The sequence below is a fragment of the Saccopteryx bilineata genome, chromosome 1, assembly GCF_036850765.1.
Source record: "Saccopteryx bilineata isolate mSacBil1 chromosome 1, mSacBil1_pri_phased_curated, whole genome shotgun sequence".
Classification (NCBI taxonomy): domain Eukaryota; kingdom Metazoa; phylum Chordata; class Mammalia; order Chiroptera; family Emballonuridae; genus Saccopteryx; species Saccopteryx bilineata.
Window position 1 is genome coordinate 20,685,322 of NC_089490.1, and position 18,302 is coordinate 20,703,623.

Sequence of the window (18,302 nt, forward strand, 5' to 3'; positions counted from 1 at the left end):
GGCTCTGTGGCCTCTGCTTCAGGCGCTAGAATGGCTCTGGTTGCAACAAAGCAACGCCCCAGATGGGCAGAGCATCGCCCCCTGGTGGGCATGCCGGGTGGATCCCGGTCGAGTGCATGCGGGAGTCTGACTGTCTTCCCGTTTCCAACTTCAGAAAAATACAAAAAAAAAAAAATGCATGACTGAGCCTGACCAGGCGGTGGCGCAGTGGATAGAGCGTCGGACTGGGATGCGGAGGACCCAGGTTTGAGACCCCAAGGTCACCAGCTTGAGCCCAAGGTCGCTGGCTTGAGCAAGGGTTTACTGTTAGGGTTAGGGTTAGGGTAAGGCCCACAGTCAAGGCACATATGAGAAAGCAATGAATGAACAACTAAGGTATTGCAACGTGCAATGAAAAACTAAAATGATTGATGCTTCTCATCTCTCCGTTCCTGTCTGTCCCTGTTGACTCTCTCTGACTCTCTCTCTCTCTTTCTCTAAAAAAAAAAAAATGCACGACTGAGTGAAACAACAAATGCTTCTCTTCCATCCCACTCTCCCTTCCTCTCTGTCTCTCTAAAAATCAATAAAAATTAAACCCTGGCCGGATAGCTCTGTTGGTTGGAGGGTCATCCTGAAGCATGGAGGTGACCAGTTCGATCTCTGGTCAGGACATACAGGAGCAGCTCAATATAACTGTCTTTCTCCCTGCCTATCTCAAAAATAAAAAGGAAAAAAAAATGAAGAGGTTCATTGAGTTAGATCACGTGGCCTGAAAGTGGCTTTATATTGCCATGTTGTCTTCACATAGCAGAGCTCTCCTAGCCTTCCCAGCTGGGGCAGGACGTTAGATCCCCGCAGGGAGGAGCAGCTGGAAGCACCAGGAGGAGGAGGGAAGAGGGAGGGCTAAGGAGGAGGAGGAGGGGGCACTGAGGGGGAGGAGGAGGGGGAGGAGGAGGGAGAAGGGAGCGCTGAGGAGGAGGAGGGAGGAGGAGGAGGGCTGAGGAGGAGGGGGAAGGGAGGAGGAGGAGGGAGGAGGGGGAGAAGGGAGAGCTGAGGAGGAGGGCTAAGGAAGAGGGAGGAGGGAGTGCTGAGGAGGAGGAGGGAGGAGGAGGAGGGCTGAGGAGAAGGGAGAAGGGAGAGCTGAGGAGGAGGGAGGAGGAGGAGGGGGAAGGGAGGAGGAGGAGGGAGGAGGGGGGAGAAGGGAGCGCTGAGGAGGAGGGCTGAGGAGGAGGAGGGTTAAGGAGAAGGGAGAAGGGAGAGCTGAGGAGGAGGGGCGCTGAGGAGGAGGAGGGCTGAGGAGAAGGAGGGAGCGCTGAGTAGGAGGAGGAGGGAGGAGGAGGAAGAGGAGGCGGAGCGCTGAGGCAGGGAGCAGTGAGCAGCCCCTGCTGGGCTGGCGTGCCCCTGAGTAGTTTCTTCAGACTGTGAGTGTGGAAACTTCTGTGAGCGGCTGCCCACGTTTCACCTCCTGTGGTTTCACACTTTCACTCACTTTGGCTGTAGCTCTGCAGTTTTTCCTTCCTGTTCTCCTTCTGCCTCTGGGCAGGGGGTTGTTCTGGGCACAGGGCCCTGGCTGGAGCCCCACGGCAGAGCAGACGTGGGCTGAAACCCGGGCTGAAACGCTGAAGAGGGGACCCTTGCCTGCTCCCCTGCCCGTACCAGGTGACACCGCCTGCTGCCTAGCCCTTCCTGCCCACAGCTTTCCCCCTTCCCTCTGAGGTGGACCCGCCTCCCCTGTGACAGGGTGCTCTGCTTCCAAGCTGACAATGAAGTCACCTTATAAACCAATCAAAGCACAGGGCCAGTAGACAGACACTGACTGCTAGAGCTCTGCCAGGGGACCATTCCCTGCCTTGCAGGCTGACTCAGGGCACAGACTCTGGGGGCAGGGCAGAAAGGCGTGGGTGCTTTATGAGTCAGGCGAGTGGGACCCTGGCTGCCCCTGATCTGTCTGGGGAAGGGGCTCTGGGCCCTTGAGGGTGGCCTCCTTCCATCACAGGTGAATTTACTAAGGCCCAGACAGGGCAAGTGACCTGGCCCCAGGTCAGCCAGAACTGGTTTCTTGACACTGTGCCCCTACCTCTGTCTCTGAGAAGTCATAAGACAGGATGTTCTGCTCCAGGTCGGTGAGATGTCATGACCCCAGAGCTCACAAATCAGGACCTGCATGGAGCCAGTGAATTTCTACTGAGCCAGCCATGGCCCTCAGGGCCCTTGGGAATGTAAAATCGAAACTGCCAGGCGTCGTTGGGGCACTTAAGATCTAGTGGGAGAGCTTAGGTAAATGAGGATATACCTGACACACCGACTTCAGGTACGACACAGATAGCAGACGAGAGGCATGAATGAGGATATGTCGAAGACATCCACTTTAGGTGGACAGACTGCTGTGGTTAGCAAGGGTTTCCTGGTAGAGAAAGCCATTTGAGTTCAGCTCTCAAGGACAGGAAGGACTTGAATGGCAGGAAGGGGATGGATTCAGGAGACAGGGAGTCAAGGTAGGTTTCTGTGGCTGGAACAGGGACAGAGGCTGGCAGGAAGTCAGTCACCTCTGTCACATGACCCGAGGGACTGGATTTGGCTGAAAGTCATCACTACCTTTGTTGGGATCTCCGACACTTTTTTTGCCACATCATCTTAAATTTGATGGGGGAGCTTTGGTAAGGTGGGTTCCACACTCTGTAAGGACAGTATTCTGCATGTGGTGGTGATGGGGCGGGGTTGGATTGCTTCTTAAAAAAGTAGATTTCTCGCCTGACCTGCGGTGGCACAGTGGGTAAAAACATTGACCTGGAACACTGAGGTCGCCGGTTCGAAACCCTGGGCTTCCCTGGTCAAGGCACATATGGGAGTTGATGCTTTCTGCTCCTCCCTCCCTTCTCTCTCTCTCTCTCTCTCTCTGTCTCCTCTCTCTAAAATGAAAAAAAAAATCTAAAAATAAATAAAGTTTCTTACAGTTTCAGTGTTTAAAAAATAGAGGAAAAAAAAGTAGATTTCTGGACCAGACCTTATTCAGACTGAGAGAATCAGAAAATCTGAAAGTGGGGTCTGAGGACCTGCATTTTTCTTTTATTTTTATTTAAATATTTTTTTCCATTGATTGGGGGAGGGAGAGAGAGAGAGAGAGAGAGAGAGAGAGAGAGAGAAAGAAGCATCAACTCGCTGTTCCATTTAGTGTGCACTCATTGGTTGTTTCTCATACTTGCCCCGGCTGGAGATCGAACCCCATGACCTCGGTGCACTGGGATGGTGCTGAATCCTCTGAGCTACTGGGCCAGGGCTGAGGGCCTGCATTTTTCCAACAACATTTTCATTTGATTTGTAAGCTCATTAACGTTTGAGGAATTCTTGTGTAGGACAGTGGTTTTGACAATGTCTTTGATAAGAAATGCATTTCATATCATGATCCAGCACACACACACACAAAATTAAATTTAAACTTTCACAACACTGTTATTTGATGTACTTTCCTAGCCTGTTTGTTTTTTTTTTTTTTTTTTTTTTTTTTTCATTTTTCTGAAGCTGGAAACGGGGAGAGACAGTCAGACAGACTCCCGCATGCGCCCGACCGGGATCCACCCGGCACGCCCACCAGGGGCAACGTTCTGCCCACCAGGGGGCGATGCTCTGCCCATCCTGGGCGTCGCCATGTTGCGACCAGAGCCACTCTAGCGCCTGAGGTAGAGGCCACAGAGCCATCCCCAGCGCCCGGGCCATCTTTGCTCCAATGGAGCTTTGGCTGCGGGAGGGGAAGAGAGAGACAGAGAGGAAAGCGCGGCGGAGGGGTGGAGAAGCAAATGGGCGCTTCTCCTGTGTGCCCTGGCCGGGAATCGAACCCGGGTCCTCCGCACGCTAGGCCGACGCTCTACCGCTGAGCCAACCGGCCAGGGCCCTAGCCTGTTTTTTTAACCCACAAAATTGGTTTTGAGACTCATGTGGGTTTCTATTAGTAGTTTAAAAAATACTGCCCTTTGAGGATTCTATGAAAATGACAGTTCTTAGGGAATATATACTAAAACCTGTAGATACTTTGGGTTAGCTGCAAGCCTGTTAGAGCAGGGGTCTCAAACTCAACTCGGCATGTGGGCCGCAGAGCAAGATCACAGCCATTCGGCGGGCCGCACTAGGTCTACAAAAGGCAACTGTTACGCAACACTTTTGTCACTGCAGTTGAAAACAAAAAAAAATCAGTACAACAAGCACAATCGTACATGCAGTTTACTCAGTGTCACAAAACGACCAGAAACTGTAGTTTGCATCACAACTGCTGTTAACTAAGCTAATATCTAGCTAGGATGCTAGAGAAATGAAAAATACAAGTAGGCCCCTAGGCTTACTTAATTTTATCCAAAATATTTTGAACTTCGTGGATTAGTCTGCGGGCCGCACAAAATTGTTCGGCGGGAGACCCCTGCTGTAGAGGGTTAAAGTTGGACAGGAAGAGGTGGGCACGGTCTTTTTTTTTTTTTTTAGCAAGAGAGATGGAAAGTATCAGTTTTTCATTACGGCACCTTAGTTGTTCATTGATTGCTTTTTCATCAAAAAAGCCTTGACCAGGGGCTCCAGCCGAGCCAGTGACCCCTTGCTCAAGCCAGCGACCTTGGGCTCGAGTCAGTGACCATGGGCTTTAAGTCACCAACCTTTGGGCTCAAGCCAGCGACCATGGGGTCATGTCTATGGTCACATACTCAAGCTGGTGACCTCAGGGTTTTGAACTTGGGTCCTAAGCATCCCAGGCCAATGCTCTATCCACTGCACCACTGCCTGGTCAGGCATGGTCTTTATAACAGTATTTGAAAATTAATCCTGTGGCCATCTGATGGCAGTTTGCCCAGCAGTAAGGAAACACTTAATTGGCTTGGGCCTAACAGAATCCCTCACTTAGCCGGTATTTCCAGAAGCACTGCCCCTCTGGAAAGTTAGCAAGTTAGTCACCTTGCCAAGTCCGTTCTTCTGTTTCTCTTGAGTAGCGGCAGATTGCAAGCTGACCGAAGGGCATGGCAAGTGTGGTGAGGGCACATTACAACAGCCTCTTCTGAGATCACCGTGCAGATAACCAGGCAGGTCTGAACAGGGCCTTGGGGTTTGGAAGCCTGGAATCAACTCTGCTCACTCACGATGACCACTTCAGTGGTCATGTTTCACCACCAGTGTTACTTGGGGCATCCTGAGGACGGCAGTCTGGGGACTGTTTTGGGAGTGTGGCCTCTGCTTCTCCTTGGAGGTGCAGTGCGGGGCTCTGCACCCACCAGCTCCGCAATCCTGCTAGCCCTGTTCACCCAAACTTCTTTAACTCTCCTCACTGGGTACACATATTTGGCGGGAAGCTCTCTGGAGATTTTGTGTCTTCACTTCTGATAAAGAAAATATATCAAGGCCCTGGCCAGTTGGCTCAGTGTTAGAGCTTCGGCCCGCATGTGGAAGTCCCGGATTTTATTCCCGGCCAGAGCACACAGGAGAAGCATCCATCTGCTTCTCCACCCCTCCCCCTCCTTCCTCTCTCTCTCTTGTCCTCCCGCAGCCAAGACTCCATGGGAGCAAAGTTGGTCCAGGCCCTGAGGATGGCTCCTGCCTCAGGCACTAGATAGAATGGCTCTGGTTGCAACTGACCAACAGCCCGGATGGGCAGAGCATCACCCCCTGGTGGGCTTGCCGGGTGGGTCCTGGTCGGGCACATGCAAGAGTCTCTCTGCCTCCCTGCTTTTCACTTCAAGGGAAAAAAAATGTATCAAGAAGAAGAGATTTTTCCCAACTCTTGATGGTATCCTTTGTCCAGTGAGCACCTCTGTGTGTGCAGTGTCCATCAGTGTGTTGGGTATGTAGATGGGTCCAGTTTGGTGGTGGTGGTTTGGATCAGTGCTAATAGAACTTCCTGCAGTGATGAAGGTGTTCTTTATCTACTGCTGTCCAAGGCGGTAGTCATTAACCCTGTGTGACTCTTGAGCACTTAGAATGTGGCTAGAGCCATTGAAAAGTGAAATTTTTTATTTTATTAACTTTAAGTTAAATAGTCACGTGGAGCTAGGGGCTACTGTTTTGGGGAGCATAGGTTTAGACCATTGTTTAAATTTTTTTTTTTTACTGAGCCACATAGTAACAAAAAGCACATTTTACATCACAACCCAACAACATGGCCATGGTTATATATTTTTAAAATGAAAAATGTTAGGAATGTTACCCTTATGAAGTAATGCACTATGATATTTTCTCTTTTTTTTTTAGATTTTATTTATTGATTTTTTAGGGGGAGAGAGGGAGAAGCGTCAGCTCATAGTTGCTTCACTTTAGTTCATGGATTGTTTTCTCGTATGTGCCTGGGGTTTCGAACTGGTGATCTCAGTGTTCTGTGTTGACGCTCTATCCACTGTGCCACGCCAGGTCAGGCTTCTATACCGTTGTTGTTTTTTATTGCTGGTTAAGATTCACTAAATTGGTTTCATGCCACACTAATAGGTTATGACCACAATTAGCAAACTATCACTGGAGGCAGTGGGGCCTACAGGATGTCACTGGTCAGTGCACACAGGCTGAGAAGATCTGTCTTTGAGTGACCCCTCTGCTAGTGTCTGTCCAGCTTGGCTCTTCTGCTGGCCTTCCTGTGACCCTGGGAGCCAGGCTGGTGAAGCTGCTCAGAGCCATCAGCGATGCAGAAGAGCCAGGCTGAAGCCAGCACCCCACCTCTGGGCTCACTTGCTGGGCAGACAGCCCCTCCTGTGCCCCAGCACCAGTGTGATTTGACCCAGGAGAGGCAGCTGTGGTGTGAGACTGGGTAGAAGCCTTGGATGGGATCATAGGCAGGGCTGAGGATGAGCCCCAGCTCCCGGAGTGCAGGTGAGAGAGGCAGCTGGCCTTGCTCAGGGCTCAGCACCCAGTAGGTACTCAAGTGTTCCTGGCTCCTCCTCTCAGGTTGGGTGGTCTCCTCTACCTCGGCCCCTCTACTACTATTCACTCTTATTCCTCTTTGTACTTCAGCAACATTAAATCTATCACTTTAACTGTAATTTTTGTATAATCTATGACATATTCATATTGGTCCACACATGGGCTTTTGCTCATTTTTTAATGTTCCTATTGATCTCTGTGTGTTTTTATTTTGCTATTTCTTTTTTTGGGGGGAGGGGTTGTATTTTTCCGAAGCTGGAAACGGGGGCGGGGGGAGAGACAGTCAGACAGACTCCCCCATGCGCCCTACCGGGATCCACCCGGCACGCCCACCAGGGGCGAGGCTCTGCCCCTCCGGGGGCGTCACTCTGTGCAACCAGAGCCACTCTAGTGCCTGGGGCAGAGGCCAAGGAGCCATTCCCAGTGCGCCCGGGCCATCTTTGCTCCAATGGAGCCTCGCTGCGGGAAGGGAAGAGAGAGACAGAGAGGAAGGAGAGGGGGAGGGGTGGAGAAGCAGATGGGTGCTTCTCCTGTGTGCCCTGGCCGGGAATCGAACCCGGGACCCCTGCACGCCAGGCCAATGCTCTACCACTGAGCCAACCGGCCAGGGCTATTTTGCTATTTCAAATAAAACAGTGTAAGAACAGTTCAAGGAACTCCTACAAACCCTTTATCCAGATTCAGTTGTTTGTTTATTATTTTTGACAGAGACAGGGAAAGTCAGAGAGAGGGACAGACAGACAGGAAGGGAGATAGATAAGAAGCATCAATTCTTTGTTGTGGCACCTTAGTTGTTCATTGATTCCTTTCTCATATGTGCCTTGACTGCGGGCCTTCAGCAGACCAAGTAACCCCTTGCTCAAGCTAGCTACTTTGGATCCAAACTGGTGAGCTTTGCTCAAACCAGATAAGCCTGCGCTCAAGCTGGCGACCTTGGGGTCTCGAACCTGGGTCCTCTGCATCCCAGTTCAACACTCTATCCACTGTGCCACCGCCTGGTCAGGCCTATATTTTGTTATTATTTTTTAACCATTAGAGATAAGTTGGAGGCAGACTTTTGACTCTTTGCCACCAGATGTGTATAAAATGATACCTCATTGGATTTTGGGTTATATTTCCTTGATCACCAATGATACCGGGTTTTGGCCCCATTCTTATCTTCATCCCTCCATGACTGCATTGCTGTGCTGGGTGACTGCTTCCGTATGGACCCTGAGAACGAGCCTGTATGGTTGAAGAAGCACACGGCTGGCCTGGAACTGTTATCTTCCACAGGCCACAGGATCTCTTTGCATTTCTGTTTGCCTTGTATTTATAAACAAAGAATCACTACACAGCCTGGCCTGTGGTGGCACAGTGGATAGAGTCCACCTGGAATGCTGAGGTTGCCTGTTCGAACCCCGTGCCTGCTCAGAAGCCTGGTCAGGTCACATATGGGAAGCAGCTACTATGAGTTGATGCTTCCCACTCCTCCCCCTATTTCTCCTTTCTCTAAAGTCAATAAGTAAAATCTAAAAAGAAAGAACCACTACAGGTCCCACATATCCCTCAGTGGTTGCTGCCAAGTTTTGGATAAGGGGACAGTGGCTAGGGGTCATGGGTCTTGACAAGCGCTCTCCTGATGCTCCAATTTTACCTCTGTTTAGCATGGAACACCTCCCTGGTGGTGGCCACCACCTTGTGGGTATAATTCTGACCTCACATCTAGGCTGTCCTCTCACTAGGAGTACTGTCTTGCCATTCCTGTTGTATTTCACCAGTATGCAGGGTGTACAGTACATACTCAGTATTACTTCAGTGCAATGATACATGCTGTAAAAAAAGTTAACGTAACAATTATAATTACATCTAATATGTTCTGTAAGGTAGTCTATATAATACATTCACATTGCTCAAAAATTTTAAAAGGGCATCAGTGAGGCCCTGGCCGGTTAGCTCAGGTGGAGTTAGAGCACCATCCCTGAACCCCAAGGTTGTGGGTTCGCTTCCCAGTCGGGGGCACAGTGAGGCAGACACTGTCATCATCCCAATTTTACGGAGGACACTGAAGCTGTTGTGCCTTTGCTTTTGGGCTTCCTAAGCATCACAGCCATGGCACTGAGACCTCACCAGGGGTTGTGTCAGAGGTGGTCACCTGGATCCCCTAGATCGAGGTGTTCTGACAAACCCCTTTTTTGTTCCAGGTGGCCCTGTGCACCCAGGTGGCCCTGGGCATGGAGCATCTGTCCAACAACCGATTTGTGCACAAGGACTTAGCTGCTCGCAACTGCCTGGTCGGTGCCCAGAGGCAGGTGAAGGTGTCGGCCCTGGGGCTCAGCAAGGACGTGTACAACAGGTAGGACACTGGTGGGGTGGGGCGAGGTGGGAAGTGTGGGGAAGGCCTTAGTGTCTGCTTGGTCAAAAGCTGGAGAGCCCGGGCAAGGGCGAAGATTTCCTATGCTTTCTCAGAAGGTATAGTAGTTAGGTGACCAATCATCCTCCTTCAGAGAGGACAGTGTTTCTTTTGGAAGTTCCGTCCTCCCTCGAAAAGTGTCCTCCTACATGTCCTCCTCTTTGATATTGGAAGACTACTCTGTAAAGGTCCGTATTTGATCGATGCAGAGTCAATCCACCGTTGTGTGATGTGACGTATTTGTATCTAAATGAGTACCTTTTTCTTACAATTATTATTAAAAATTAATAGTCATGTAAGCATATTTACAGTATAAAATATTACAAATGTTTTGATTGTGCAATTATCCGATTATAGTGTATTTTTGCAATGGATGTTTCTTTTATTTATGATACTGTTTTCTTCTATTTATTTTTGTCCTTTTCATTGTAAAAAAAGTTGGTCACCTTACTAATAGTAGGCAGCCTAGCCAGTGGCCACAGGTCCCTGCCACTCAGAAATGTTCTCTAGTGATGAAGTCAGTTTTTAACAACTAGTCCAATTCTATAACAGTTTATATGTAATCTAGCTATTCATATGGTTCCCTCTGGAGCTTCCTGAATTCGGTGATTGTTACTTTGGAGCCCAGGACGGCCAGAGATTGCCCAGGATGCTCATTCACTCTACACAGCACCTCTGGAACTTCCCCTGAGTCACTCCGGCCCTGAGTCACCCAGCTCGTCTGAGTGTTGTTTTAGTCATGATTGATTTATCACTAGTAAAACATTTTAAATTCTTTCATTTAACGTGTCCTCCTTTTTCACATTTTTTAAACCAGTACTGAAAAGGACATATGATGATTAGCTTTTTATATTCAAATTTAGGCAAAATTTGATTCTTAATGGAATTTTTTTTTTTTTTTTTTTTTTTGTATTTTTCTGAAGCTGGAAACGGGGAGATGGACAGTCAGACAGACTCCTGCATGTGCCCAACCGGGATCCACCCGGCACGCCCCCCCAGGGGCGATGCTCTGCCCACCAGGGGCAATGCTCTGCCCACCAGGGGGCGATGCTCTGCCCCTCCGTGGCGTCGCTCTGCCGCAACCAGAGCCACTCTAGCCCCTGGGGCAGAGGCCAAGGAGCCATCCCCAGCGCCTGGGCCATCTTTGCTCCAGTGGAGCCTTGGCTGCGGGAGGGGAAGAGAGAGACAGAGAGGAAGGAGGGGGGGGGTGGAGAAGCAAATGGGCGCTTCTCCTATGTGCCCTGGCCGGGAATTGAACCTGGGTCCCCCGCACGCCAGGCCGACGCTCTACCGCTGAGCCAACCAGCCAGGGCCTCTTAATGGAATTTTTAACCATCAGACCCCTTGTGGATGCCTCCAAATTTCATCCCGGTATGCCCCTGAGCTCAGTGTGAACGTCACCCGTTTCTCTGAGCGCCTTCCTGTAGAAGAGTTGGGTTCTAGCTCGGGCATGAGCCCCAGACCTGAGGCACGAGTACCCCGTGACCCTCGGAGGCGCCCCCAACCTCCACCTGTGGTTTTCTTCTGCAGTGAGTACTACCACTTTCGCCAGGCCTGGGTGCCTCTGCGCTGGATGTCCCCCGAGGCTATCCTGGAGGGCGACTTCTCCACCAAGTCGGATGTCTGGGCCTTTGGGGTGCTGATGTGGGAAGTGTTCACCCATGGAGAGCTGCCTCATGTTGGGCAGGCTGATGATGAAGTGCTGGCAGGTAGGCAGCGGTGTTTCCAAGGGACCATTCCAGATGTTCTCCGAGTGGAGACTTTGCTTGAGGCCCTGGGGCTGGCTCAGCCTGCCTCCCCTCAGGGCTGGTTTTAGCAGGTACAGGGATATGGTCCCTGGTTGCTGAGATACTTAAATACTTTTAGACTGGTTGGTAAGCAGCCCTTGCCCCTAGTGCCCACTCTGGCCACTGACACCTGCCCGTTGACCCCACGTGCATTGGTTGCCTCCTGTGCATGTGGCCCCTTCCCACTGGCTGGCAGAGCTGGGGCCAGGGGAGTGAACCCCTTTGGTTGGAAGATATTTCCAGTGTACTCTTTTTTTCTTTCTTTTTTTTTTTTTAGCGAGAGAGGCAGACAGACAGGTGAGGAGAGAGATATGAGAAGCATCATCAATTCATAGTTGCAGCACCTTAGTTATTCATTATTGCTTTCTTATATGTACTTTTACTTGGGGTAGGGTGCCTCCAGTAGAGCTAGTGACCCCTTGTTCATGCCAGCGACCTTGGGCTTCAAGCTAGTGACATGGGGTCATGTTTATGATCCCACACTCAAGTTGGTGAGCCCACACTCAAACCAGCGACCTTGCTGTTTTGAACCTGAGTCCTCAGCATTTCAGATCTACACTTGATCCGCTGTGCCAATGCTAGTTAGGCCCAGTGTACTGCTTGAGTCGGTGCCCACCCACTCCTGGCCTGTGACCACTATCCCTAGTCTCCCTCCAGTGGCTGCTTGTGGGAACTGCAAGCTCCACAGAGTATTGGACAGGTGGTTAGAAGTTTGACTAACGCTCCTCCCACCCTTTTCCTACAGACTTACAGGCTGGGAAGGCCAGACTTCCGCAGCCTGAAGGCTGCCCTTCCAAGCTCTACCGGCTCATGCAGCGCTGCTGGGCCCTCAGCCCCAAGGATCGGCCCTCCTTCAGTGAGATTGCCAACACCCTGGGAGACAGCCCTGCGGACAGCAAGCCGTGAGGAGGGATCCCAGGCCGGCTGTGCCTCAGGATGGCATGGGCAGGGGAGGATCTCGGGACGGGTGCCTGCAGCATGATGGGCAAGATCCCTGTCCTCCTTGGTCCTGGGCCCCCCCCTGGCACCACAGGCCCTGTTGAGGTCTGGGCAGGGCCTGGGGTTTCCTCCTCTTCCTTACCCTCAGCCCTTAGGGAAGCTGATTTGGACCCAGACTAGCTGACTAGGCCCTTGGGCTGGGCAGCTTTCTCTGCTACCCCTACCCCCATCAGGGACTGTGGGTGCCTCAGGTAACCGCAAGTTCTGGCCTTGGGCTCTTTCCCTTGACCAGGGCCAGTTCTGCCACTCGCCTGCCAACTTTGTCCAGGGAGGGCTAGGCTGGAGATGAGCTGGGTTTGAGGGGCAGTCCTTACTGTACGCAAACCCCTGGGGAGTCCTGGCCCGCGGGGCCCACCTGGGGTCTGCACCAGGATCCAGAGGACACAGCCAGTGTGTCCTCCCGCATGGACTTGTGCACGCTGATCCAGACCCGTGCCCCCTCCCCACCCGCCTCTCCTTTCCGCATCCTAAGTGCCTGGCAGATGAAGGAGTTTTCAGGAGCTTTTGACACTATATAACCCGCCCTTTTTGTATGCACCATGGGCGGCTTTTGTATGTACTTGCAGCGTGGGACGGGTGGGCCTGGGAGGGAGGGCTGTGCCCTGGAGGAGATGGGGAGGCGGCACCCCTGCCTCCCACCTTTATTGTTGTTGTTGTTGTTTGTTTGGTTTTTATTTTTACACTCGCTGCTCTCAATAAAGAAGCCTTTTTTACAACCTGCTTCTGATGCCCATTCTCTGCCGTGGCCCATGGCTCATGCCCCGTCTTCCCAATCTTCGCTTGCTTGTTAGAAGGGGCCGTGTGCCTTTATGGGGTTCGGTGAGTCATGGGTGGGAATAACTGGCAGTCACTGGTCCTTCTCTCTGGTTTGTGGAGCAGTTGAGAATGTGGGCTCACGAGGCAAAGCCACCTCGAGTCCATAGGACCCTGTGCGTTGCTCTTTGACTGCCACCTATTTTTTCTCTGCTGGCTGGCCTAGTCCTCTTGCTCAGGTGGGGAGGGTGGAAGTGTGAGGGGGGACAGGTTAGAGTAGGACTGGAGGGGTAGTTAACGACAGATTCAGGTCTATGAATCTCTTTAAGACTCAGGCAGGGAGATGGAGTGGTAGTTGTGAGCAGAGACGATGCTTAGTGCCTCATTGGTGCAGGGCCCTTGGCTGATACGATTCCTATCTATTCTTTACGTAGACTTGTGTCATCGGTTACATTCTACCTTATTCCAGTAACCTGGAATTACCGAATTATTAAGTCCCAGGTTCCCCATCCTAAAGGAATGAGTCCTTAACTCTGAAACTGCCCTAGTTCATTCTGGCCCTCATCACATTTCTCGGTAATGAAAATAACAGCTAGTATTTATTGACCACTTGCTCTGTACCAGTCACTTTGCTAAGCACTTAATACGCATTGTTTCATTTCGTCTCTGCAACCACTCTGGTAGCTAGCTGGATGTTACTGTTCCCATTTCATGGATTCAAAAACAAGCTTAGGCCTGACCTGTGGTGGCGCAGTGGATAAAGCGTCAAGCTGGAACAGTGAGGTTGCTGGTTTGAAACCCTGGGCTTGCCTGGTCGAGGCACATATGGGAGTTGATGCTTCCTGTTTCTCTCTTCTTCCTTTCTCTCTCTTTCTCTCTCTTTCTCTCTCTATCCTTTCCTCTCTAAAGTGAATAAATAAAAATCTAAGAAAAAAATGCCCTGGCCTGTTGGCTCAGCAATAGAGTGTCGGCCTGGCATGTAGAAGTCCTGGGTTTGGCCTGACCTTTGGTGGCGCAGTGGATAAAGCATAAACCTGAAACACTGAGGTCACTGGTTCAAAACCCTGGGCTTGCCTGGTCAAGGGACATATGGGAATTGATGCTTCCTGAACCTCCCCTCTTCTCTCTCTCTCTCTCTCTCTTTCTCTCTTTCTCCTCTAAAATGAATAAATAAAAATCTTTTAAAATAAGTAAAGTATATTAAAAAAAAAAAGTCCCGGGTTCGATTTCCAGTCAGGACACACAGGAGAAGCAACTCTCTGCTTCTCTACCCCTCCCTATCCCCTTTCTCTCTCCTCCCTCCATCTTCTCTCTCTCCCCCCTCCCGCAGCCATGGCTCATTCAAGCAAGTTGGCCCCAGGTGTGGAAGATAACACCGTGGCCCCACTTCAGGTGCTAGAATAGCTCGATTGCTGAGCAACGGAGCAACGTCCCCAAATGAGCAGAGCATCACCCCATAGGGAGATTGCCAGGTGGATCCTGGTCGGGACACATGCAGGGTCTGTCTCTCTGCCTTCCCTCCCGCCTCTCACTTAAAAAAAAACAGGCTTACGAGGCCAGGTAGTTTCCCCAAAGTCACACAGCTAGTAATTGAACCACTTACTTGTTGATATACAGGATGTTACATCTCGTGGGTGTGTTGGTGTGGAAAAAAAAAGCCTAGAAACAATTTTTCTAAAGCAGTGCTTTTCAAACTGGGTTGCAACCAGCATTTTTAAAATATGAAACATGACAGAAACTACCTTTTTAAACATTTTCTTTGTAATATTTGACACGTTTGTGTATGCTGGGTTATTAGTTAGCTGTTGGGGTGATGAGCCTGATAACTCTTCAGATCTCAGTCACTTATAACAATTGGCTTTTCTCCATGCTTATGGATCTGGAGGTTGCAAAGTTCAGCTGATCTTGGTGGGACCCAGCTGAGTTCAGCTGGGCCTGGCCCTAGGCTGTAGGACTGGTTTGGGTCACCCTGGTGGTCTCAGAGTATGCTCTCTTGTGGTAGCAGGAGCCCAAGAGGTCAAGCCAGATCATGCAAGCACTTTTAAAACCACAAGTCTGTTAAGTTTTTATTGGCTAAAGCACATCACATCAACCGCAGTAGTAGGTTCTGTACAATCATGGTGAAGGATGTGGATGTCTAACCGTCTAACTCTAATACAGAGTGTGAAGAACTGGGAGCGAAAATCCAATTCACCACTGATTGCCATGTGAAATTGATTCCTTAACATGGATTGTACCTGGAAGTATTGGGAAGGCACTCCTCTTAAAGGTCATTAACACTAATCCTTTTCCCTTCCTGGTCTCCCTTGACCGCTCTGCAGCGGCTAACATTGCTAGCCACATCTGCCTTTTCAAACTTTTCTCTCTTGACTTCGGTGATGGTATGCCATGTCTACTTTCTTTGGGCAGGCCTTCTCCAGCCCCGGCTGAGGCTTCCTTCTGCCTGCCCCAGTAATGGCTCTTCCCCTGGAGTCTGGCCCTGACCTTTTCTCTCCATTCTCCCCTGCAGGAATCTCATCTCACCTCATGTGGCTTTAACTGGCCCTTTAGTGTGAACAATTCCCAAAGCATTAGCTGCAGTTCCAGCCTCTACCTCAAGCTCCAGACACACGCTCCCCATTTCCTACAGGACCTTTTCCTCTGCTTGTTTCCCTGGGCCCAAACGGAGTCTCTCCCAAACCTGTTCCTCCAGCCAAATTCTCTCTTTCCATTAATGGTACCACTGTTGGGAGGATAGTCACCCTTATTCAAAACCTCAATCCATCACGAGTCCTCCTCTCTGTGTATTCCCCTCCCTGTGCAGCTGGTTACCAAAATCCATTTATTCTACCTCTTTCCTGTCTCTCTACTTGCTTAACTTTAAGGGAGAAAAAGTTGGATAAAAGTAATACTTATCAAGGAAGAAGTCAGGTCAGACTTGTATAAAGCAGAGGATACACTCTGCCGGTCCCTTTGGTTCTCTCTAGTGGTAAACATTATTACCGTTTGGAGCATGGCTTTCCGGACTTTTGCTAGGCACACCGATTCACAGCCTCTTTTCCTTTCCATTCCCTCTAGTGCTGCCATCACAACTGAGACCTCTTTGCTTCTATCTGAAGAATACATGTGTAAAGGTTAACTCCAAATAAAAAGTTTTAGAGCTAGTAACTTTTCATGACAGTAACTTTTTTTTTTGGTAATTTTCTGAAGCTGGAAACGGGGAGGCAGTCAGACAGACTCCCGCATGCTCCCGACCGGGATCCACCCAGCACGCCCACCAGTGGGTTATGCTCTGCCCATTGGGGCATCGCTCTGTTGCGACCAGAGCCATTCTAGCGCCTGAGGCAGAGGCCATGGAGCCATCCCCAGCGCCTGGGCCATCTTTGCTCCAGTGGAGCCTCGGCTGCGGGAGGGGAAGAGAGAGACAGAGAAGAAGAAGAGGAGGAGGGGTAGAGAAGCAGATGGGCGCTTCTCCTGTGTGCCCTGGCCGGAAATCGAACCCGGGACTTCCGCACGTCAGGCCGATGCTCTACCACTGAGCCATCCAGCCAGGGCCACAGTAACTTTTTTTTAAAGTGAGAACAGGGTGAGAGAGATAGACTCCTGCATATGCCCCGACTGGAAACCACTTGGCAACCCCTCTCTGGGGCCGATGCTCAAATCAACTGAGTTATCCTCAGCGCCTGGGTCTATGCTTGAACCAGTTGAGCCACTGGCTGTGGAAGGGGAACAGGGAGTGGAAGAGAAGCAGATAGTTGCCTTATTATTTTTTTAGGTAGAAAGAGGGACACAGAAACAAAGGGAGAGAGATGAGAAACATCAACTCATAGTTGCGGCACTTTAGTTGTTCACTGATTGCTTTCTCATATGTGCCTTGACTGGGGGGCTCCAGCAGAGCAAGTGACCCCCTGCTCAAGCCAGCAATCTTGGACTCAAGCCAAGTAAACTTGGGCTTCAAGCCAGTGACTCCTGGGCCTAAGCCAGCGATTATGGGGTCTTGTCTCTGATTCCACGCTCAAGCCAGCAACCCTGCGCTCAAGCTGGTGAGCCCACGCTCAAACCGGCAACCTTGGGTTTTGAGCCTGGGTCTTCAGTGTCCCAGGCCAATGCTCCTATTTGCTGTGCCACTGCCTGGCCCGGCCTGACAGTAATTTTATTTTTGATTGACAGTAATTATTTGTTGATTTTACAGAGAGAGGAGGGGGGCAGCAAGAAGTGTAGACTCATATAGTTGCTTCACTTTAGTTGTTCATTGCTTGCTTGTTGCTTTGTCCTATGTGCCTTGACCAGGCAAGCTCAGGGTTTCGAACTGGCGATCTTAGCATTCCAGGTTGACGTTCTTTCCACTACACCACCACAGGCCAGGTGTGACAGTAATTTTTCAAAGCATTCTTAATTCTTGTTCTGATATTTGAGTGATAAAAATCAGGAGAAAGAGCCTGACCAGATGGCGGGACTGTAGATAGAGCATTGGACTGGGATGCAGAGGACCCAGGTTCAAGACCCCGAGGTCACCAGCTTGATCGTGGGCTCATCTGATTTGAGAAAAGCTCACCAGCTTGGACCCAAGGTCGCTGGCTCAAGCAAGGGGTTACTTAGTCTGCTGTAGCCTCATGGTCAAGGCACAAGTGAGAAAGTAATCAATGAACAACTAAGGTGTTGCAACAAAAACTAATGAATGATGCTTCTCATCTCTCTCTGTCTCAGTAAAAACAAACAAAAACAAAAATCAGGAGAAAGAAACAAAGAACGGTTTAGGAAGGGTGTGGTATGAGGGTCCCTGGCTGGAATTCTGATGCCCTTTCTGGGGGTGCTCCATGGTGTGGGGGGTGAGCTCCCACCTTCCTGGGGACTACTGTGATTTCCGCCTTATCAGAGCAGCTCCGAGCTCACATTCCAGAGGCCAGACAGGGGGCTTATCTGAGCTCAGTGGGCTGTGCGGAGTCTGCAGTGAACTGACAGCAGACACCTCTCCTGTGGCTACTGTTCAGCCCAGCTCTATCTAGGTTGTAGTGCTGCTGCAGGCACTTTGAACTAGCGTTGCTAAAAATTCCAATTTTTAAAATATATTTTATTGATTTTTTATTTTTTAGAGAGGAGAGCGAGCGACAGAAGGGGGGAGGGGAGAGCAGGAAGCATCAACTCATAGTAGTTGCTTCTCTTATATGCCTTGAGCCGGCAAGCCAGGGTTCAACGCTCACTCCACTGCACCACCACAGGTGAGGTAAAATTCCAATTTTTTTAGAGAAGCTGGATATTCAGATTGTTATGTAAAACCTGATTTTGAAATATTAAATAGTCCAAACAAAACACATCTATTCTGGGGGACCTCTATGTAAAGTATATGATGATCTAACCACTATGTTGTACATCTGAAACGAACACAAAGTCATACTGAATGTACGCTGTAACTGAGAAATAAAACACAGCTATGAACCAGTGTTCGATTTTGACTTGATCCACATGAACAGTTTCAAGCTTCTGAACCTGCAGTTTATCCAACATAGTGTGGGTGTTGGTCCCCCCTGTCC

At 50.2% G+C, this 18,302-nt stretch overlaps 1 protein-coding gene across 1 annotated transcript in view; it reads left to right on the forward strand.

Annotated features, from left to right (window-relative positions):
* PTK7 (protein tyrosine kinase 7 (inactive)) overlaps positions 1-12,412 on the forward strand; it is a 77,838-nt gene extending 65,426 nt beyond the window's left edge. The window contains exons 18-20 of the mRNA XM_066250811.1: positions 9,045-9,196; positions 10,784-10,962; positions 11,786-12,412. Of these exons, the coding sequence (XP_066106908.1) occupies positions 9,045-9,196; positions 10,784-10,962; positions 11,786-11,946 (492 nt within the window). The 3' untranslated portion in view covers positions 11,947-12,412. The remainder of the gene's footprint in view (positions 1-9,044; positions 9,197-10,783; positions 10,963-11,785) is intronic.
* The last annotated feature ends 5,890 nt before the right edge of the window (positions 12,413-18,302 follow it).